Source organism: Setaria viridis, chromosome 2 (genome assembly GCF_005286985.2).
Source record: "Setaria viridis chromosome 2, Setaria_viridis_v4.0, whole genome shotgun sequence".
NCBI lineage: Eukaryota > Viridiplantae > Streptophyta > Magnoliopsida > Poales > Poaceae > Setaria > Setaria viridis.
The window spans coordinates 29,317,252-29,340,565 of record NC_048264.2 but is presented as its reverse complement, the minus strand read 5'-3'; the positions used below and the strand labels follow the sequence as shown (position 1 = coordinate 29,340,565).

The window sequence follows — 23,314 nt, the reverse complement described above, 5'->3', positions numbered from 1 at the left end:
TGGGAGTAAATAACCGCGATATGGAGATTACCGGCGTGTTCCACCGCCGGGCGGCGGCGCCGGCGCCAGCGTGGAGAGGCTTGGGTGGGGAGGCGGCAAGGTGCCAAGGTGGAGAACTGGAGATGGGCCTTCTAGGGTTTTCGTTGATTGGCGATTTTGTTGGGTTGGTCACGGAGCGGAAAGGCCAAGATAGGCCGAATCAGGCCCAGTGCGTCCAGTTGGTGGAAATGGCCGTAAGCTATACTAGTTTTGTTGGGCTGCGAAGCTTTCATCAAACTCACCCATCTAAAACAAGATAATGACCTCAAAAAAAAAAAAATCTAAAACAAGATAATAGAGGTGAAAATTATTCCTGAAAATCATGTGCTGATGTGCCAGTGACACAAGTGGGCCAAACTTTATTCCCAAATGACAAGCAGTGACGGTAGTTAACTTGCTCAAATATTGTTAGTTGCGTCTTCTTCCATCAAACCTCCAGATCGAGAATCAAAGTTTCGAAACTTCCTGTTTCTGCTGTTTTATCTCAAGACAAGTAAAACTCCTCTCCGAAGAGCAGCACAAAGCGAGCTATTCTTTCGCCTTTTATTTCCAGGAGACATCACATGCAGAACTAGTAGGCGGGCACGAACAGCCTGTGAGATCGCTCGATCGATCGATTACACATCACGGAGAAGAGAAGGCGAAGCTTTAGCAACCCAACCACATGCCGCACCGCGTGCCTGTGGTCACCAACAACCGCGTACTTTGTTGCTGATCATATTCAGGTACGTTCGTGCAGCTCGTAATGGGCTTTGATCACTTGGTTACTGACAAAGATAAGACGAGTAGGCACGCTACGATCTTTTCAAAGGACCGGCTGCCTCCTGCCGCTGTCCGGCCATGCTCGTACTAACTGCGGGCGCGATCCACATTTAGGGTTTCATGGGCGCCCATTCAACGGCGCGATCGAGCAAGAAATAAGCGATCGTCCTCAACCTCCACGCAATGGTAGTGATGGAGCTAACTGGCTACGACACTAGCTTTGCGTGTGTGCATAGGCCGGTGCTCACTGTTAGCGCGTAAACCCGAAGCTGACCTCTGCTACAGCGCGCGCAAATCCGAAGCCGACCTCTGCTACTGGCCGGTTACCGATCAAATCGCCGGGATCCATGCATCGCGTGAAAGAGGAGGAGATCGATGGATCGATCGATTATGAATGCTTTATTTCGCATCCTTTAAAATTAATAATCGATCTGCTGGTATACGGTGCTGTTCCACGCTTGCGGTTGTTGCCTGACTGGGATCGATGGTTGAGGCCGCTGCAGGCATTGTACAAAGCCCATACACGCACGCAGCCCAGAAAGCGAGTTCAATTCTGTGCGCCGCCACAGTGCATCGTCGTCGTCTCGTCTCTGAAACACGTCTGAACAATCGCAGTCGATCGTAGCCAATGCTCGAAATGCCCATGCGATCCGCCGTGTCGATCCTCTCTTAAATTCCAGTGCCAGTATCGACGATTGGTATGGCACCAGTTCACTGATGTATTCGTACGTATATAAGTGTACACATGTACTTACATACCGTACTGTACGTGACCGACGCCTCGATCGCGACGTGTGTATACGTACGGGTACGGGGACGACGCTTTATTCCATCGTCGGGCGGAATATTACGAGCGGAGCCGTGCACGCGTAAGTACGCTCGTCGTCGCGTGCAGTACAGTACAGTGCTCAGCATGATATCTAGATCGCGCGAGTTAATGACCCCCAATATATCGATCAATCAGTGTGATGAGATGCATGATATGTATGTATGCATATATACTGTACGCACATATACATATATACATATATGCATATATGCTTATCTGTTGGATCTCACCAACCATTGCGAGAGAACTAACAACGTACAATCAGCACCCGGCCGGCCGGCAGCAGCACGTACGATCCAGGCTTAATTTCTGAATTCGGCTTGCACGAATCAGGTTTGTTTGGGTGCATGCATAATCCGTTGGGCCATGAATCTCGCCCTCGCGTTTAGCGTTATAGTTCCATCATCGACCGAGTCAGCGTCGGGGCGTTTAATAGCATGTCCTCTGCTCGGCGACGGCGCTTTCAGGTCAGCCTAAGAAGTAACGAGGGGGCATTAAACTCCCCGATCGGTTTCGATTCGCAAGAACTGAAGAACACATCGCACCAGCCGGCTGGCCTTTTGCTCCTCCTCCTCCCCCTCCCGATCGATCGGTTCCCTTTGCGGCTACTTGCACGCATGAGTACCGTACCATTTCATCGCAAAAAAGTTGGTTGTGTTTTCAAGACGCCATAGCTTCTGTTTCAGACTTCAGAGGGATCGCTAGCTGGCTGGGCGATGTGATTAGCTTGTGATCGATCAAGCTCCTCCCGATCCACGTGCTGCACGCCCATTGCTCCCTCCCCCTACGCACTAATCGGCACATGCCTATGTCCGGTGTGCAGTGTGCTAGCTTTATTTGCAGGCCCGGGATAATGCGTGCATGATATAGCGATAGCTGTATGCATGTGTACACAAACAGTGCGGTCGTTGTTGTACAGGGGCGCATGCAAATGTCAACCTGACATATTTTCTGATACCACATCACCGGCCGAGAGAGAGAGAGAGTCGAGTCAAGCAGAGCTGTTTCCAACGGGATGACAATGCCAATGCGCGCCTCGTTTTTCCAAGGCCTGGTGGGCCCTGCTGGGAAATATATGGTGACTCCGAAGCCTGCCCTAGCCTGCAGTATGTAGTAACACTGTAGAGGCCATCACCATCATCAGCATAAGATCAGTCTACTATCCTGCAGGTTGGATTGGCAACACCACACGGAGCATTCAGGCTAATTCCAATGGAGAGTTTCATTTTGATGTTTCCAAGATAGTCACGTAAGCAATATGAAAATGAAATTGTATTTGAAACTACCTCTACAATGCAAAATTTTATGGTGTAGTTTCATATGCACTACATGTAAGACACAAACTGTGTTGGTAACTGTGCATACATGATTTCATCTAGATGAAATCCTCTTACCTCTCTCCTCATTAACTCACTGCCACATCATCAAAAATGCTGACATGACACCTAATTAATGTGCATGAAACCTCTATGAAACCTGCACTGGGATTAGGGCCTGTTTGGATACACACTCCTAAAGATTAGGACTCCACTTTTAGGATTTGTGCATCCAAACATGGATCCTAAAAGTGCACTCATAAACTTTAGGAGGGCTATTTTCATTAGGAGGGCCAAGGCATCCTAATGGGTTCTTTTTCTCCTAAAAGTGGTCCCCAAAGCTCCCTTTACCCCTGTTGCCCTCCCGAAACATTTAATGACGTGAACAGTGCAGGAGCATTTAGAAGGAGTAATTGGGGGTAAAAAAGTCATTTTCCCTCTAACATCCAAAAGATTAGGATTCCATCCAAACAACCCTCTCCTAAATTTTAGGACTACAAATTTCTGAATCTTAAACTTTAGAAGAATCCTAAACTTTAGGAGTTTGTATCCAAACAGGCCCTTGGTCTCGTAGTCCCTAGCTTTGAATCCTTGATGCAGTGCATGGATGCAGTAATTAACTAACGTCCACGTGTCAGTGCAAGCTGGTTGACTTGGCGTTTATTCATGCTGCATGCAACCAACATTCATGGTGAGCAAGAGCAAGCCGGCCGGGCAGTGCGATGAATGACCGATGATCCAGCTCTGGATCGACCGACCGATACCTTGGATGATGAGCACAACTGCTGTTCTGGTTCCTGTAGACGATCGTTCAGGAAAAATGTGAGGACGACAGAGCTAAGCAATCTGTATAGCTTCAGACTTTCATTGCTTTTACAGACTGGGAGTGGCAGCGAGATCAAATCAAAGCTAGCCACAGGACACATGTCACACGCACCAGCCGATGCCGTGTCCTCGATCGATCTCGTGTTCCTCGGCTTTACGTATGATCTTTACAGGCAGCTAGCTCGGTGAAGAGTTTAAAGAGGAGAGAGCGAGGCACAGTGTGCAGCTGCAGCATGGATTCAGCTGATGATGAGCTCTGGTACTGCTGGGTGCTGTCTAGCTGCACTACCATACCAATAAGTCACCTCACATGTGCAGTGGTGGAGGCCAATGCATTTACTCCTCTTTTCGTTTCTCTTTTGCTCTGCAGCATTCAATTCCATCACTCTGAGTTTTCGTCTGGCCTATGCTCCTCCTACTACATTGTTTTATCTCTCCCCTTTCCGGCTTTGACCACATCTCGTTGAAAGCTTTCTTCAGTAAAATACAAAGCACCAGCGTCCAGGTTCAAGTTCAACCATGCGTTGTTCCTTCTCCATGCAGCTGCATGCACGCACTGAAATTTTTGAGTTCTAATTAAATAGTCCTAGAAAATAATGTATCTTTTAGTGTATAACCAAGATTCAGCAATATTTTAGGATTCACATGCCTCAACTGAAGCACCCAGCATGCAACGATCGAAAGAGCTGAGCCTTTCTTTCGGCCATGAGGTCATGGCTTGCATGAGATCGAGAGCTAGCCATGGCTTTTCTTTCTTCCCCCCTTTTTTTACAGCTTCTGTTAGGTGTGGCGCATGCATATGCATGAAGCTGCAGGATGTCAATGGCGCCCTACGACATCTGCAAGCTAAGCGCGAGAGCCGGGCGGCATTTACTCCGACCCTGTACGTTTCCAAGGCCGCATGGCATAGCACTCCGTCCGGGTCTCTTGTTGCCTTGCCCTTTACTCTCGCTCGTCTCTCTCTTTCTTTTTTTCTTTCCCATCCATGGCTGCCGCTGCTTGCTGGTGCATATCCATGGGAGGGCTCTGGTACATGGAATGCATGCAGGGAGTCGTCATGGCAGTCGTCCCACTGTCTCGCACCAGTGCTGGCGTCACGCCGGCAGATTCCGAGCGATGCTTTGGATATGTTTTATGTGTGTGTTTCAGAGCGGACTTGAATGCTGAAAGGCCTCTCCAGTTTGTCATAGCAAGCGGTAGTTGACATGAAGCAAATATAGACACCAAATCCAGAAACAGTACTAGAGGTACGAGAAACCTATAAAGCTAGTGTTTTTTATATTTCTAGTAATTATCAGGAAGCAATTCTTTGTATATCAAATTGCAAACATAGATATACGAAACGTATTCTTTATATATATCAGGAATTTCTCTAGAAATTGCAAACATCTATACCAAATGGTGCATGCTTGCGCTTTCATTTTAGGGCACTGTTTGGTTTCACTAGAGCCGAAGGTTACCTTCTCACAATAAGTCAGCCTGAAACTGAATTTTGCATTTGGTTCAATCCAAAAAAATATGCTATGACGTTATTCTTATTTGGCACTCTGCCTTTTCTCTTGATCCTTGTGCTAAAATTTGACTTCTCTTTCATATGCTTCCTTTAGATAAATCACAAATCCAACAAACCTTACGCAAGGGCATATGTCATCACCGAGAAACCTCTTGAAAAATCTGTGGCTTCAGTTACTACATGCATGTCTAGTAGTATTGTTTCGTCATCTGTTTGTAAGAACTATCACAGTCTCTACTCCTTCCGATCGGACGTACATACATGTCATTTTACGATTCTTTTATCGAATAAACTTTTAGCCTATACCATAAATATATAGAAAATGGATAGATAGACAAAACAAAAGCAGTGATAGTGGATTCACCACTAAATTATACCATAATGTATATATGATCGTTTTTATTTTAAATATCATATTTTTTTTGCAGCAATCACTGATCAAAGTTCTATCTTATAAACCATGCTTACGTTATATATGATTTTATATTTCTCATCGATTTACTACCAGTTGCTAAGCACAAATTTGCAGTCACTGTGCTCATATTAATCCTTCACATGAGTAGGATATGTCATATACAGTTGACCAACAAAGGCAGTGAAGGATGTTCATGTCACATCTTTCCTGTAGTTGCTACCCTCTTCCAAATACAAATTTAATTTACTGGAATATCATGTTGTTCTTCTTATTCATATCTCCATAAGAAAAAAAAGTTGAAGTTTCATATTATTATGAGTAATGGAAAGGGATATGTACAAATGATGGTGAAAATTCCCTCCAGTTTAGAGTCGCGGACCCAAATCATCGGGTTTAGTATTTAGTATAAATTAAAATAAATGCAAAAAACCAGAGAAATTCACTTGTTCAATTCTCTAATACCCATATGGTCTATGAACATTTTCTTCACTATATGAGTTTCTCATGCGTGTGTCAGCATCACAATAACAATAAGCATAACAGATTTTTTACCGTATGCACATGATAAACACACTTCAACGAGATCTTTTGATGAGCTATGCCCATATGGCATGGAACCGGAGGCAGCATTTAGAGCTTAAACATTTATGTAATGCCGGATTCAATGGTTGATCCCATCATGGGTCACCATCCATCACAGAATGGAAGGAAGGAAAATTAGGTCAAGTGTCTACTATGAGTATACACCAGGAGAGCTATCTAAATGATGCCATCGGATTAAACTAGTCACACATGGTCTCCAACTTATATCATATCGTGGATTGGATGGGGCACTCCACAATTCCAATTGATTTCAAATCCCTTTTTCTGTGTGGGTGAATGATGGGTATGTCGTATTTGCTAAAAAAATTAGGTCATTACCTTGTGATTCCAATTTATACGAGTCAACAAAAAATTTGAATAACCTTATGCATATTTTTATTTGTATCATAATTATCTTGTGCTAACGGATACTTTCATAAGTTAAAAAAATGATCACCTGCTATGATCTTATTAGGAAAAGAGGCATTCACACACAGATACATATAATCAACGATCAAGAAAGATATATATTAGATATAGGAGTATATACGTATATAACGGAGATAGTTAAAAAAACTTTGACTAAAGTTTGTGAAAGCGAGAAGTTTCTAGAAACAATTTTAAGCAATCCCTGTTGTTTGCAGCAGGATATAATTTCACCAAAAAGAGAAATCAGTTACTTGTAAAAAGTTTAATTAGAATCCAGACATATAACAGTACACTGTACTCCAGAAGAGATTAGCTGTGCCATGTGATTTTCATTCATTGAATTGGGCCAAATAAATGCAAGACAGCTCTATGTTCAACTGAACACCAGAGCTCGCAAATTTTCAAGTACACATAAAGATCTCAGTTTTAATGGATGTACAAGCACACTAATTTTCCTTCATCTTTGGTACCCCACATGTTAAAAATGGTATCTAATTCACATGAAAATGATTCACGAATGAGATCCATCACATCTCAAGGACTGCAATCACCGGCTCCAAATTAGTAATAATCTCTTGCTAGACCTTAGTCAAGTAACTTTTGAAGAAACCATCAAATTGTTTCACTTGGATCCGTGAGAATTTCACCAGAATTCCACAAGATATAGTCCTAGAAAAGAAAACACCATTTATACATTTTTCAGGGAAAAAAGATCATTTATACATCATACATGGTTGATTGAACTATGAGTGAGTTTTATAATAATCTCCATTTCGTATAATGGAATGGAATTTATAGTGTATATAGCGCAAGGAAAATACGGAGTAACATAATTGAGCATCTATAACATCTAAATATTTAGATCTTTTAAGATGTACACTTCTTTCTTTCTGCCAGCCTCATGGATGGTCCATTTAGGAACCTGTCATTAGTATAAGCTTACATGATCAGTTCCAAACCCTAACATCAGAGAAAAAACAGCGAAAAGAAATAAAAAAGGGGATTAAACAGACTAGATCGACACCCAACTCGATCTAAATCGCCGAGAATTCAAAGACATTTAGTCTGTTCATGTCTGCTTAACTAGTCACCTAACCCGTCGTCCGGCGATTAATTTCTTCTTGTGTTCTTGCATCTCTACGAGCTACTTGATCAACTTGCTTTTTTGGTTGTACTTGTAAGCGGACTTGATTAAAAGAACTCACTGGGGTCCCCTAGTGGCACCACATCGGCCATGAGCTCCACCTCGCTGTGGCCCATGCCGTCGTCGAGAAGCCAGCTCTCCAGCATCGAGAACGCCGGCGCGGCGCCGGCGCCCGCCGCGCCGCTGCTTGCCATCTTGCTGGTCTCCGTCGAGCACTCCGGGGTATGCGCGGCCGTGTTCGCGGCCGCGCCGCCGCTGTGGCTCGCCGACGCGGAAGCCGCGCCCTCGCCGGAGCACTGCGGCCGCTGCTGCGTCGTCGCCGTTGTGGACGTCGACCCCGACGCCTCCGGCCCCTTGCCCCCGCTGCCGCCGCCCGGGCGCAGCCACCCCTCCAGCAGCCGCGCGATGTTCTCGGCGCTGGACGCGTACGTCGCGGACCCCGGAGGCGTCGGTGGGGGCGCCGCCTTCGCTTGCGGCGCCGAGGGCTCCAGCGAGAGCGCGTCGCGCAGCGCCTGCCGCGCTGTGTGGATGTCGGTCTGCAGCCGCCGCTCCCACTGCCCCTTGGGGACGGCCGGACGCTTCCCGCCCCCGGCCCCGGTCCTACCGCCGGCGTCGCCGCCGCCCCCGTCGTCTCCCCCGTCACCTTCGCCGCCAGCCTGCATCTTCTTGAGCTTCTTCTTGAGATGCGTGTTCCAGTAGTTCTTGATGTCGTTGTCCGTCCTCTCCGGCAAGTAGGACGCTATCGCCGCCCACCTTCAGAGCAGATCAGCAAGCTCAGCACTCAAAACACCTCGCCGGCGATTCGACCATGAAATTAATCAGAAACAAGACCAGAGATTCGAGGGTTCACGGTTCACCTGTTGCCGAGGAGGGCCTGCAGGTGGATGATGAGCTTCTCCTCCTGGTCGGTGAAGTTGCCGCGCTTGATCCCCGGCCGAAGGTAGTTGGTCCACCGCAGCCTGCAGCTCTTGCTGCACCTCATCAGCCCTGCACGCGCACACCGCCGGCAAAAAAGGAATCAAATCAAAGCTTGGATCTTGGAAGGCAATCATCCCACGGCATCATACGCGACGCACGCACCGGTGTTGGTCGGCACGGCCCGCCAGTTGCCGGGGCCGTGCTCCTGGACGTAGGAGACGAGCATGAGGTCCTCCTCGGGCGTCCATGGCCCCTTCTTCACGCCCACCTTGTCGCAGCACGGCGGCCTCCCCATGCCACCGCCTCCTCTCTCCTTTTCCTCCTCTTCCTCTCCGGCCGGCAGCTAGCGGCAGTGGTGGTTGGTGAGCTCGCTTGCTAAGAGATATAAAGCACCGATCGATGGATTCCGGCCGGGGTCGTCAAGGCAGCAGATGAGTGAGGAGGTAAAAGGGGGTGGGGGCAGGATGCGTATATATACACGCACAGGCACAGCACGGGCTGAGGGCGAGAGGAGGAAGAAGTAGTTCAGTGGGACTGGAAACAGTTTGACCCGGGTAGAAATGCTGATCTAACAAATCAAACCCGCGACGCGACATGTGTTACATCCACACGAGTCAGATGGGCAGATGTGCACTGCGCAGCAATAAGCGAACAGGGGGCCTGTCTGAACCTCATCCAGCGGGTTTGGTTTGGTAGCATTTCGTTCCTGGAATTTTGGGTTTGTGTTGCTATATATATTGATGAAAGGATATGTTTTTTTATATGCTGGCAAATAAATGTGTGCTTATTGTATCTTTTTCCCTTGAGAGGAATGGCTGTGTAGTGTACGTGGTGACAATGTAATGAATTTGGGATAAATAGGTGGGTGTATCTTGCTACCGAGTATAAATGGGTCTTGCAATGCTCCCTTCATCCTAAATTGTAGGTTGTTTTAAATTTTCGAAGTTCATTACTTTTGCTATGCATGCATCTAGATAAGTACTATGTATAGATGTATAGCAAAATCTATAAACCTTAAGATGCTTAAATGACCTATAATTTAGGACGGAGGGAGTACCCATATCTTGTCAGTGACTCTATCACCAATATAGGTCCGAGAGGAGATGAGAGTTGGTGGGTCTGGAAGTCGATGAGGGTGAGTGTGACCTGAAGGGAGAGAATGAAGGGTCCGATGAGCCTCATCTTGTTAGGAGGGAGCTCGGCAACAATGGCTTGCAATTGGTTATTGGAGTTGTGGATGACGAGGTGTTCTTCAGTATTTACTGGAGCTTAGCGGTGGAGAAAGTGTTGATTCTTGCATGATGGGTCTACATTCTTATCACCACATCACTGTCTGTGTAGTGTCATGTAGGGAAAAAAAATCACCTTAAGAGCTGCTACAGAGGGGTTTATTTAGACGGTTTTGGATAGTTGAGGGGTAGGACACCTAGCTAGTTTCATAAGTGAGGGCTAAGTAGTCAAACTTAAATAGGTGAAGAGGTAAAGCAGACTTAATGCAATCCTATAGGTCTAACATCCCGTGTATTTTGTCAATATGGCAACTTTTTTAGTGGTCGGTAATATGCCATTAATAACGAGGTGCTTGTAGTGACCTAGTGTACGTACAAGCGTCTACGCAGGTACTGCATTAGCTAGTTTCTGGAAAAAGTTTGCTGTTTGTTTTCCTTGCTTATGAAATGCAAGGTCTAGAATTATCTATCAATCTTCTATTGATATGTGTACGTGTTTACGACTAAGGCCCCGTTTGGAGAGGGGTGCTAAATTTTAGCACCCCACTTTTTAGCACCTTTTAGCACTTGGGCTCCCAAACAGGGGTGCTAAAAGGGGTGTGCTAAAGTTTAGCACCTCCATTTTCTTTAGCACACCCAAGGGGTGCTAAAAGGTGCTAATGGGTGCTAAAAGTGGTCCCAAGCTCATTTTTTCCCCTGCTGCCCCCCTCTCTCTCCTCTCCACTTTTCCCCAAGCCAGTCATAAATGAGGGTAATGTAGTCATTTCTCACCCAATGTGCTAAACTTTAGCACTGTATCCAAACAACCCCAAGTGCTAAACTTTAGCACCCTCAAATGGAGTGCTAAAGTTTAGCATTGTGTATCCAAAGGGGGCCTAAAACAAGACAACACAGTGAAATATCCAAACTAAAGGACGGAGGGATTAATTCAATGCCATCATTTAGACCATGACCCAAAATAAAACTACTCTGGAATGATAATATTAGATGCTCCGAATCAACACATTGTTAGAGATTCCCTCTAAAAGTAATATTAGAGCATTATTGTTTTTTTCTTAGAACACCATTGCATTAAACTTGATGTCAATCTATTTCTTTCCATGTGGCTTGTTTCTTGCACTCCAACCATTTTGTTGTGTGTCCAAATGCGGCTGCCAGGTAGTGGTAGTTAGATGATTAAGTGCTGCATTAACTCAAATAATTAATAAAATCAACTCATAACCACCAAGTTTACTTTCTTAGTATTTAGAATGACATCGACTACCCAAACCATGTTGACCACATCTTTCAAATGGGTCTAGTCCCAAATAAGTGACATTTTGAACATTTACGCGGTCTTTAAAACACAAATTTAATTAATACAACTTTTGTTGTGACATATTATAGAATATAGAAAAATTATAATTTTATGAAACTAATTTTCAAAACTAATTACAAAAGGTTGGATTAGTTGATTGGATGCGGACCTAAAACATCACTTATATATATTTCTGACTCAATAGAATAACTTTTTGATGTAACATACTGATCAATAAGACGAATTGTCTTCTATAAACACTGACACCATTTTATGTTTTATAGGGACAGGTACAAATGATTTCGGCCATATACACTCCATGTGAAAAGGCTGGAATACTTATCGTATTGAATTGTCTTAAAAAGTAGCAGTTTTTTTTATTCTTATGAATATATGCGTGGTTCATTCTTGAAGTCTAATTGACTACATGCATGCTTCGTGAGCTTTTTTAATCATCATCCTTTCACAAATTTATACTTAGTGGTATCCTCCTTTCAGAACCATTTTTTAGTCGTCTGAATTTCAATATTATACTACTACCAATGTTACCCTAAACGCTAAACAGTCGGTCACCTACCGTTTAGCTCTTTATTCGAACTAAATGGCCAATTAAACGGGTTAAATGGTCATTAAACGGGCTAAACGGGTGATTAAACGGACACGGCTAGGCACTGTGTGCATGTAAACGGGCTAAACGGCTGTGTACGCGAACACTGACATCATCTCTCACGCATGAGGCCATTTCTGGAAGAGATAATAGTTGGGACAGATTATTGTATTTGTTGTTTCTTTGTATGCTGCCTTTACATGACATGGTATGAGCCTAAAAACAATAATGGGCTAGCTTTATTATTGAACTTGCTCTTAGGAAGATTGGTGTATATTTTTATACAAAATTCTTGCATACTTAATTAACTTTTATTGGATCGAAAATTAATTAGGATGACTAGTGTAGACTAGTGTAGATTCGATTGTAGGCGATGATGGTGGCCATTGGCAGAGGGCGGGGAGTGGAAGAGCACCATTTAATTAGCTGTGGGACATTGCACGCGACAACCAAAGCATGATGTCATTAGATCCCCTCAGGATCAAGATCCCAACAAAAGAAGTGAAGATTGAAGTGTTTTGCCAAACAAATAATTTTTTCCCGGTTTCCTCGTAGATGACACATGTACTCCCCCACAAAAGCTACACGGCTAAGCTAATAACTATTTTTTCACACCTGGCAACGGTATATTAGTCATGTAATTAAATATCTAGAAAAACTAAGATCTATATAATATGTAAGTCATGTTGTCAATTTGTAAAGCATATTAGACATGGCACCCAGGTTTGGAGTTTAGTTGTCTCAAAACAGTGAGGCGTTCCAATTATTTTGAATATAGTTAGATATACGAGAGTTTCATAGGGGTTGATGTTGGTGTTAACCGGCAACTTACCGAGGGGGTGCCCGAGGTAGTATTTAATGCGTGGGGCTCGCTGAGATCAGGAACTTGAAGGTGAACTCGAACACACAATTTAGACAGGTTTAGGTCGCTAGATTGCGTAATACCCGACGTCTTGTGTGTTGGTTGTATTGTATTGTATTGAACTTGCTTTGGAGGGGGTCCCTGCCTTGCCTTATATTGCCGGGAGCAGGGTTACAGGTCGGTTGTTTATAAGAATACTAGTTGGATTCGACTAGTGAGTCCTACCCTATTTGCTACGAGTAGTTTTCTAATCCTTGACTAGTTCTTGTCCTCCACGTAGACCACTCCGTCATGCACCATAATCTCCATGTCTGACACGTCTCAATGTACAACCCTGTATCTAGGAGTGTCCAAACCTTCTGGTTGGCCCATAGATGTATGGACGACAAGCTCCTGAGTACTTTTTAGTTAAATGTAGCATTCCCGAGTACTTCTGTAAATGCCTCCGACTAGTTTGTGGTGCTCTTCGAGTACTCCATTAGATTGAGTCGTCAAAACGTACTCGAGTACTTCCATGCGGCTAGAATGTGCTCAAACCTCATTTAACTTGATCTTGAATTTTCAATCTTGAATTTTATATGGAAGTGCGATGAAAGTTGCACTCCATAGCTGCATTGCCCTTGCGAAGTTGTTTGTGAACGCCGCCTTGAGGTCTTTCCATGTATCTATGGAGTTCTTGTCTAGTGACACGAGCCATGTGAGTGGCCCTGCCTCCATGCAGATGGGGAAGTAGATGACCTTAGCTTGGTATCGTTGTTCCCTTCTACCGCCTGTACTGACAGTGAGTAGCACCGCAGCCATTGGACTGGGTTCTGCTTGCCATCATACTTGGTGATCCTCGGAGGTTTGAATTTTTCGGGTAGAACTATCTTCCGTACTTGTTTTGAGAAGATGGGGAACCCGTCAGAATTCTCTCCCTGGTATTCAACTTCCTGCTCGCGCTCGCGATGGCGTCCTTCAATGATTATACGGGCGTCACGACTATTGTTGATCTTTTGACGAAGGTTACGTACCGGGCGTTCAGGCTCTGGATTGGGCCCACGGTGGCCACAGCCTCCTGAGGGTTCCACCCGACTACCCTTTGCTCCAACTTGTCTTGGTCTGGCATCCTCAATTCAACTTGGTCTGGCACCCTCGTTTCGACTTGGTCGCCTATGGTTACTGCCATGCTGGGATGAGGTGTGTCAAACCGAATGTATCAGGCTTTGTTGATCGAGTTGCTCGTACGCACGTTCTGCCAGCTGAGCCTATTGCCTAGTGTATTTGGTTTGTGGCATTGCCCGAGTAATCAGATCGATGGATGCGATAGTAGCGAGAGGAGTATGATGTTGATGCGATTGAACTGCTTCGAACGTGTGATCCAAGTTCGCCCCGAGCTGTGATGCCACCGCCCATGCCTACCCGAGCCCTCCGCGCGTGCCTCCAGGGCCGGTATCGGAGGTGGCAGATAGGGTGTCGGCGTCGGGCGGCCTCGGACAGCTTGGGCCAAGGAGGTCGGGATCCGCATGAGTTCGTCAAGGCCTGCTCCGCCCACCTCAAGCGCTCCGGCAAGGTAACGCCGCCGACTTACCTGCCTTCCCCTTCGATTCGATGCTGCAGATGTATCACTGACAAACCTTTTTAGCGATAATGCCATCTATTCTTGGATCAGTGATGGCATCTCCAAAAAAGTGGTTGCTATATGTATGTGTGCAGTTCTACACAAAACAGAGAAGCTCTCCGAAGATCTCTCATGGTATTAGCATAATTACTTGCAATTTTTCTGATAAGGATTAAGCTACGCTTTCCCTCCAGTAATTCCTTCACTTGATGATAGCATTCTTTGATTAGTAGTGTCATCAGGATGCACCAGAGCAGTGTGTCGCATTGGAGTTTATAATAGTGGAATCATAAACTGCATGTATGGAGACGTTTTCTGAAAATGCCAATACATTATCAACAGAATTTTGTGATCTTGAAAGCTGTGTAGTATGGAGATACAATTCTGCATCCTGGTAAGGAAAGCATCATGATATTATTTTCCATCCTAATTCAACATTTCTATCATGTGAGGTAACCTATTAACATTATATATATTTCCATCCTGCATTGGTTATGTTGGATTTCCATCATGTTATGCTCAACAACTTAAATAGTATGAGTCCATCCCATGTCTGTGTTTATTATGTTGTTTCAAAAATATGTAAGTTGCTTTTGTTCTGTCCTATGTCTTATGTTAATGTTGTTTCAAAAATATAAGTTTGCCATGTTAAACACCACTAAATAAATTCTAGCAAATTTTCATGTTTGCTTCGGTTAGTGCTGCTTCTGATTGAGTTGTTTTTTACCCTTCAGGGATAACGAACTTGCAACTGAGGTGGGATTGATAGGAGGTTTGTGGTGGCAAATGAACTGCAACTTTGGTTGGACTACTGGATGGGTAGCGGCAACTGCAGGCAGCAGCACTCAGATGCAGGCAGGAGGTCGCCAAAACAGGCAAGGTAATGGACTTCCTTTCATTTTGTCTTTGGTCCATTCCGATGCTTCTCTTAATTTCCTCATGTTCTACTAGCTAGCCAGCAAGGAAATAATTTATGACATTAGTATCTCTCACAGCTGGGTAGTCATGCTTTCAGATTTATTGTGTTGAAACTTTTGGTTTTGTTCCAAAGTTATGCTTGAATTTTGCTTGCCGTAAGAAGAACTATTTAGATTTTATGGCTTCTTATATGAATTATTTCAGTTGATCGCGTTGTGACTATCTTAGAGCACTTTAACCTTTTGTTCTCACTTATTTCTTTTAGCTTGACTTTTGTCCATAACATGAGTCCACTTTGCATATGGAAATGAGTGTTATCAAGCACATGGTCTTATATGAGTCATTGTTGGAGAGACTGATCTTGCTGAATATCACAATTTGGGGCTTGATATATCTGAACTTGAGAAGAAAATAATGTTTGGATGATTAGACCAGAGAGGGTTTTATTATTCATATATGTGTATGCACAATATGTCTATGTATAATATTATCTCAAATATAACATTATAAATCAAATACAACTTTATATATATTAGCATATTATAGCGGTATACGTAAAGGAAATAAATACGAAATAATAATATAGAATAAAGAAACAGAAAAAAAAATGAGAAAAGAAACAGAAAAAAAATGAGAAAAGAAATAGAAAAGAAAAAAGAATTTAGTACCGGTTGGTTTCCCTTTTAGTACCAATTTAGCAATACCGGTTGCACAACCGGTACTAAGGGGAGTTCGGATCCGGTACTGAATGCGTTTTTCCTGTAATGTACAAACAACTATACAGCTCAGCACAGTGCGTGACTAACCCTAATTGATTCTGTCTTTCTCGGCATTCATGAAGCTACCATACCGCCGATGTAGTATATATGCATGCACTGAAACAAGAAAGTATCCATGTCAGAGATTGGGGCACAAGCCTGCAATTGCATGCAAAGCGTGCTGCATACCTCATAACTATAGTATAATAAGCAGATCGAGTCAGTAATTAGCTACGTACTCTCTCCATTTCAAATTGTAGATCATTTTAGTTTTTTTTTACAAGATCTTTTCTATGCACCTAGATATAGCTTATGTGTAGATACCTAAAAACCTAAAACGACCTACATTTTGGAACGGACCTTGCACTTAACCTGTTGTGTTCTTGGTCGTGTACGTGGCAGGCGTTGCGTGAAATGATGATTATACGTGCGGCTATGTACATATATAGGAGTATGTACGTAGAGTGCATGCGTGGGTACATACAAATCTCTAAATAACGGATCGGAGGACTTGCGCGTCAAAACCTAAGTATTTGTTCTCGATCGATACACATGATTACATCAGTAGTGGACATGTATCTTCTCAGTGAGTTTAATACAGTAATAAAATTTTGAAGGACAACGTACTTGATGAATGTAATGTGTGTATACATTTGAATTCAGATGAATATTAAGAAAAGGTACACAATCCAACATTCTTCAGATGACGTTACATTTATGTGCATGCATTATTTCCACACAGTAGCAGTCCCCCATTCTTCATCTTTTAGATTAAGGAATAAATTACAGCCTCAGCAGTCACAGTTGAGAGCTTACACAGCCGATGGATACAGAAAATGCAGCACTCAGTCTGCCAATGCCCCACATGATACACAAGTTCCAGCAGTAAACAAGAGCGAAACAAAGCCTAGTCCTCGATTCTTTTTCTAAACTTCCAACCAAACTTAATAAAATATCTCCATCGGGGTGACTTCCACATGATGGCGGCTCTCCTTTAAGATGATTCTCTCTTCCTCTTTAAATAGCTACAACCAACATCTTATCCCATAAGCCCCCATGAAGATGACCTGCACATATGAGTTAGGAGTAGTTCTCCTGAGAATAACATCATTCCTACTCAACGATGCACTAATTAAAATCATATTTATAAGCTTCAAAGAAAACTTCCATGCCAAAAACCAAACAAATTAGTAATACTAGATGTCAGTTAAATGTCAAAGGAAATATTAACTATATTCCAAAAGAACCATGGGTCCATGCCACATGACAATTAAAGGACAAATGTTGCATAGATTCTTCGAAGCAACAGAAACAACATTTGCTGCACCCCTGTCAATTCCATTTTCCTAGATCATCCTTGGTTAAGATGACCCTTTTTTAAGTACCACTAGAATACTATGATTTTAAATTGAAGTTTAATTTCTAGGAGATGAGTTTGGAAGAGACACCTTCTCCACTCATCAGATCTGTGTACATAGATTTAACTGTAAAAGACTTTTTATTCAAGTTTCGGATAAAGGTATCACCATGTTCTTTTAGCTGAATTGTTTCTACTTTCCCTATCAGGTCAAGGCATAGATTCATTCTATCTCCCACCCTTCTAGCCCCTTTCTTCATAGGATTGTGTAGCTTATGTTCAATCAGTTGACCTCTAACAGTGATAAGTGATGATTGCCCTAAGCACTAATTATGTCAAATATATAACGTGAATAAAACTACCGATGTCAATTGTTACTGAACTAAGAGGCATAACAGTGCCACATGAGCGAGTAGGTAATATTACTGCAAAAACCATTTTTCTAATGCCATGTTATTGTATGTTTGTTAAAACCCATTGGACTAAAGCTATATATATCATAATCGTCCATTCTTTTACATAATTGTATGGTTAGATAGAGTACCTAGTTTGTATCAAGAAAATCATTTTCTGCAACTGTAATATGCCATTGAACTCTAGTCTAATCGTATTATGATGTTATATTCAAAACTGCCTTGTTACTATGATATTATTAAACAAGTTTAGAAATAACTCATAAAATACATTATACCATATTGTTATTTTCTATGCTTCTCAGCACAATTAAATGTCATGTACTACTCGCGTCTATGAGATTGGACCCAAAATATGACCATGTTTTTATAGCATTGGATATTGAGCTCAACCAGGTTGTATGCCAAGTGATTTAAGCTATATAAACATGGTAGAATTGGGTAGGTATACTAAATAATAAAACCAATTAAATATTAATTAGTTAGCACAACTATTGTTGTTGGGGAAATAGTAGTACTTAGCTGCTGTTTGGGAGGTTTCTCAACCAGTTGAGCAGCTTTTGTTGAAGCCCTCTCAAACGAGGACCCCAAGAGTCCCGCGGAAACCGGAGAATGGTTTTACACTAACGACACTACGGGAAACAAGAAACTTGCCGAGTGCCAAGGGCACTCGGCGAAGGGCGAAATACACTCGGCGAGCCGTTTGCCGAGTGTTACACTCGGCAAACGGCACACGGCAAACTTTGAGTCGGCAAACACGGATTTGCCGAGTGTTTTCTGTCGCGCACTCGGCAAAGTCTTTGCCGAGTGGCCAGAAAAGACTCGGCATCCAATTTTTGAAAAAAAACCTGTTCCGCCGCCGCCGCCACCACCGCCAGCACCACCGGCCACCACCGCCGGCCACCACCGCCAGCCACCACCGCCAGCACCGCCACCGGCCGCCACCGCCAGCCACCACCGCCAGCCACCAGCCGCCAGCACCACCACCACCGCCAGCTGGGAGGGGAAGGGCCGGAGGAGAGGGAGGGGAGGGGCGCCGCCCGCGCCGGAGAGGGAGGGGAGGGGCGCCGCCCGCGCCGGAGAGCGAGGGAAGGGGCGCTGCCCGTGTTGGAGAGGAAGGGGAAGGGGAGGGGGCGGATCTGGAGGGGGAGGCGGCGGCGCCGGATCCAGAAGAGGTACGTCGACACAGTTGGCCGCACCACCAGCACGTCGCCACCATCGTCCACGCCGCCGCCGCCGCCACCATCCACGCCGCCGCCGCCGCCACCATCCACGCCGCCGCCGCCGCCACCATCCACGCCGCCGGCGGCCACCATCCACGCCCGCCGCCACCATCCACGCCCGCCGGATCCGGGGCCCTCGACATGAGTCCCCGCCGGATCCGGGGAGGAGGGGCGGATTCCCTGCTGGATCCGGCCGGATCTGGGGAGAGGGGCGGGGCGGCCACGCGAGGGAGGGAGGAGGGGAGAGGAGGGGGAGGGGTGCCGGTAGGAGAGGGAGAGGGAGAGGGAGGGAGGGAGGGAAGGGGCGGCGGCGGCGGCGGGAGAGGAAGGTTGGGGAGGGGCGCCGGTAGGAGAGGGAGAGGGAGAGGGAGGGAGGGAGGGAAGGGCCGGCGGCAGCGGCGGCTAGCCAGCGGCGGGAGAGGAAGGTTGGGGAGGGGGGCGTCGGCCGGGGGTGCGCCGGACGGGTGGGGGGGGTCTGGTGCGGGCCGCTGGACGAGTGGGGGGGTCTTAATTGCGGCGCGGGTGGGTTTGGCCGTTTGCCGAGTGTCCTACGTGGACACTCGGTAAAGGTTTTCTTTGCCGAGTGTCCCATGTAGGACACTCGGCAAAGTTTTTTTGAAAAAAAATTTAAAAATACCCAAAAGTTTCAAAAAAATACCAAATTTTCACACGAACCAATATATGTTCTCTATTGACTATACAAAAAGTTTTGTAGTCAAACCAAACTCGACCGTCACTTCGACTCTAAATCTTATCGAATCCTCGCAAAGTTACTATTCTTCTTCTGAGATGCTTCGGTTTGTAATCATTGTACATGATGAAATGTGCAAAACCTTCTCAATTGTTTTCCACAGCCTCCACGTATTATATCATCACATCATGACAAATCTCATAATTTTCAGACTTTGCTTGTTTTTTTAACAATTTAAAAATACTACTGCCACACGCTCATGGTCGTGTTTCTTGAACAAGATGTTCGAAATTTCTTTTCATTTCATGGGTCAGGTCTCAAAATGGGCCAAATAACATGAATATCATTTTTCTACTCATTTTGTTCCATAATTTGAATCACTTGCAGTTCAAATTTGACTTATACCAAAAATTTCCTTGAAATGCAATTAATTAAATAAATATAGCAAATAAATCTAAAAATATACCAAATTTTAACATGGAGTCCCACATGTTGTATGTGGGGAGTAGAAAAAATTTCATGGTGAAAAGAGAAAAAAAAATTATTTTTTTGCCGAGTGTAAAAAAAAACACTCGGCAAACCCCCCTCTTTGCCGAGTGTCTTTTTTGACACTCGGCAAACTACCCTCTTTGCCGAGTGTTTTCTTTGACACTCGGCAAGGGGGGGGGGGTTTGCCGAGTGTTTTTTATTTGACACTCGGCAAAGTCCCGATTTGCCGAGTGTATTTTTTTTGCCGAGTGTTTTTGGCTTGGCACCCGGCGAAGAGCTTGTTGGCCGAGTGCTCGAAAAAAAACACTCGGCAAAAAAAATACACTCGGCAATTTTTAGCTTTCCCGTAGTGTGAGATGAAGCTGAAAAATGTGGCTTATCTCGGCTCCTCCTCATTGCAATTCCCAACAACTCACTTTCCATCTTTGTACTTGGAAGAGCGACAGTGGGCAGCACAGATGCAGAGGGATGAGACGTAGTGCCACTGTGGGGTGGACGACGACGGCGCGGAGGCAAGTGTGGGTGCAGGCATGAGTAGGGTGGCAAGGGAGTGGGCAGGGCGATGCGCACACAAGGTCACAACGGGACAAGGCGTCACACTTTAGACATTTCACATCTTTTACCCAATAAGAAAAATAAGTTCTACCAAATATTTTTCCAATGAGACGAGCTAGAGCCACAAAAGGTTGATTCTCCGGATGAGTTGGAGCCATTTTGGCATGAGCCGGTGCCATGCCAAACGGGCTCTTATTATGACATTGCAATGTATATGCTCTCGATCTACCTAACATGCTAACATTTATTAAAAAATAGCTTGGCCGGTCGCTCTGTGACCAACATCGCTCAAAATGTATCCACTTCTCTATACTAACTTTGTATACTAGTCTATCAAACTATGCTCCCGCACAGGCTAATATTTTTAAAAGCTACAATATTTGAAAAATATTTAGAAATTAAACTGTGTCAGTGTTTAGACCCAGCAACCTACTGAGGGGGTGCCCAAGGTAGTGTTTAGTGCGTGGGGCTCGCCGAGATTAGGAACTTGAAGGTGAAGTCGAACACACAATTTAGACATGTTTGGGCTGCTAGATTGCGTAATACGCTACGTTCTGTGTGTTGGTTGTGTTGTATTGGATTGAACTTGCTTTGGAGGGGGTCCTTGCCTCGCATTATATTGCCGGGGGTAGGGTTACAGGTCGGTTGTTTACAAGAATACTAGTGGAATTCGACTAGTGAGTCCTACTCTATTTGCTACGAGTAGTTTCCTAATCCTCGACTAGTTCTTGTCCTCCATGTAGACCACGCTGTCCTGCACCCGAGTACTAAAGCTCCCGAGTACTTTTTAGTCAAATGTAGCTGTCCCGAGTATTTCTGTAAATGCCTCTGACAGTTTGTGGTGCTCTTCGAGTACTCCATCGGATTGAGTCTTCAAAACGTACTCGAGTACTGCCATGCTGCTAGAATGTGCTCAAGCCTCATTTAACTTGGTCTTGAATCTTCAATCTTGAATTTTATATCGAATTGCGATGAAAGTCGCACTCTATATGGAGTAGCCCCCAAGCCTTAGGTTGAATCGAAGAATCAGGCTGAGGGTCAATCTATAATTTCACATCTCCTTTTGCCTTAAAACCTAAAGAAAAAACTTTTTAGTCGATGGGCACGTGGCACGCAGCCCCCGAGCCGTTACATGACTAGTTTGGGTATTAGGGTCAACCACTGGTCAACGTGACCATTCACCAATAGTAACCTTATCTCTTTCCCAAAGAATTGGAAACTGTCAAGCGATAACTGTGGGTGTTTAAAAATGGAACATTCCCGTTAATCTCGCCACTGCGTTAACTACGCTGCGGTTATTGTAGATAACTCCCGGGTTGCTAACGACTTCTTTTCTGAAAGCCACCAATGGACAGATTTGTCCAAGGAGCTAACTAGCTCACGATTTTGTGTGCGAGCTTGTCTTTGCAAGTCACGTGTGGACAATTTCGTCCAACGAGTTGAATAACTCGAAGATGTGTGTGCAGACTTGTTATTACAAGCCGTATGTGGACAATTTTATCCAATGAGTTGAATAACTCGAAAATATCTATTTGCAGGCTTATGACTACAAGCCGCGGGTTGGGCGACAGTACCTGGGGAGCTAAATAGCTCTACGAACTTGCTTTTGCAAGTCAATACTGAGGAAGAAATAGTCATTTTACGACGAAAAATAATTCTGCTTTATTAAATTGTAATTATACAACTAAGGTCGATAGCCAATTTACATAAATATGTAAAATATGGGTAGAATCGACACAAGTCCTTGATGTTCCACAAGTTGTCGACTTCTTCGCCAGAGAGAGTTTGCAGCCTATATGACCCAGGTCTAGTGACCTTAGAGATGATGAAAGGGCCCTCCCATGGTGAATTCAGTTTGTGCAGTCCGTCGGTGTCTTGGATACGCTTGAGGACCATATCGCCTATGTTGAACAAACGTTCTTTGACATTGCGATCGTGATAGCGGCGAATTTCTTCAAGGTACCTTGCTGACTGGATGAGTGCTGCACAACGAGCTTCTTCGAGGCTATCCAAATCTAGATGCCTTGTTTCTTCTACCGCGCCATCCTCATACTGCTCGACTACTAGAGATTTCCACATGATATCGGCGGGAGGATGGCTTCTAATCCGTAGACAGGAAGTAGGGTAAGTACCCTGTAGGCTTGCATGGCTAGGTGCGAAGCCCCCAGAGGACATTGGGTAGCTCCTTGAGCCACTTGCCCTCTTTAGTATTTCTAATATCGTGTAGTCTTTTTTGAGAGCCTCCAGTAGCATCCCGTTAGCATGCTCAACCTGGCTGTTGGCCCGTGGATGAGCGATAGAGACGTACCGAATGTTGATCCTGCTATTCTCACAGTACTCCGAGAACAAGTGGTTGTTGAAATTTGAGCCCAGGTTTGTGATGATGCGATTGGGGAAGCCGTAGCAATGGAGGATTTCATCGAGGAAGTCGAGTACTCTGCCTACTTTGGGGCAGGTCACTAGCTTCACCTCGATCCACTTAGTAAACTTGTCGATCGCCACGAGTATTCGGTTGAACCCTCCAGGCGCCGTAGGCAGTGGGC

At 44.7% G+C, this 23,314-nt stretch overlaps 1 protein-coding gene across 1 annotated transcript; it reads right to left on the bottom strand.

Annotated features, from left to right (window-relative positions):
* Nucleotides 1–7,543: 7,543 nt before the first annotated feature.
* Nucleotides 7,544–9,433, bottom strand: LOC117842655 (myb-related protein 306). The gene is made up of 3 exons (XM_034723150.2): nucleotides 8,935–9,433; nucleotides 8,712–8,841; nucleotides 7,544–8,607 (listed from the first exon to the last, which is right to left on the bottom strand). The coding sequence occupies exons 1-3, from the start codon at nucleotides 9,065–9,067 to the stop codon at nucleotides 7,902–7,904; spliced, it is 969 nt and encodes a 322-aa protein (XP_034579041.2). The 5' UTR covers nucleotides 9,068–9,433; the 3' UTR covers nucleotides 7,544–7,901.
* Between the last annotated feature and the right edge of the window lie 13,881 nt (nucleotides 9,434–23,314).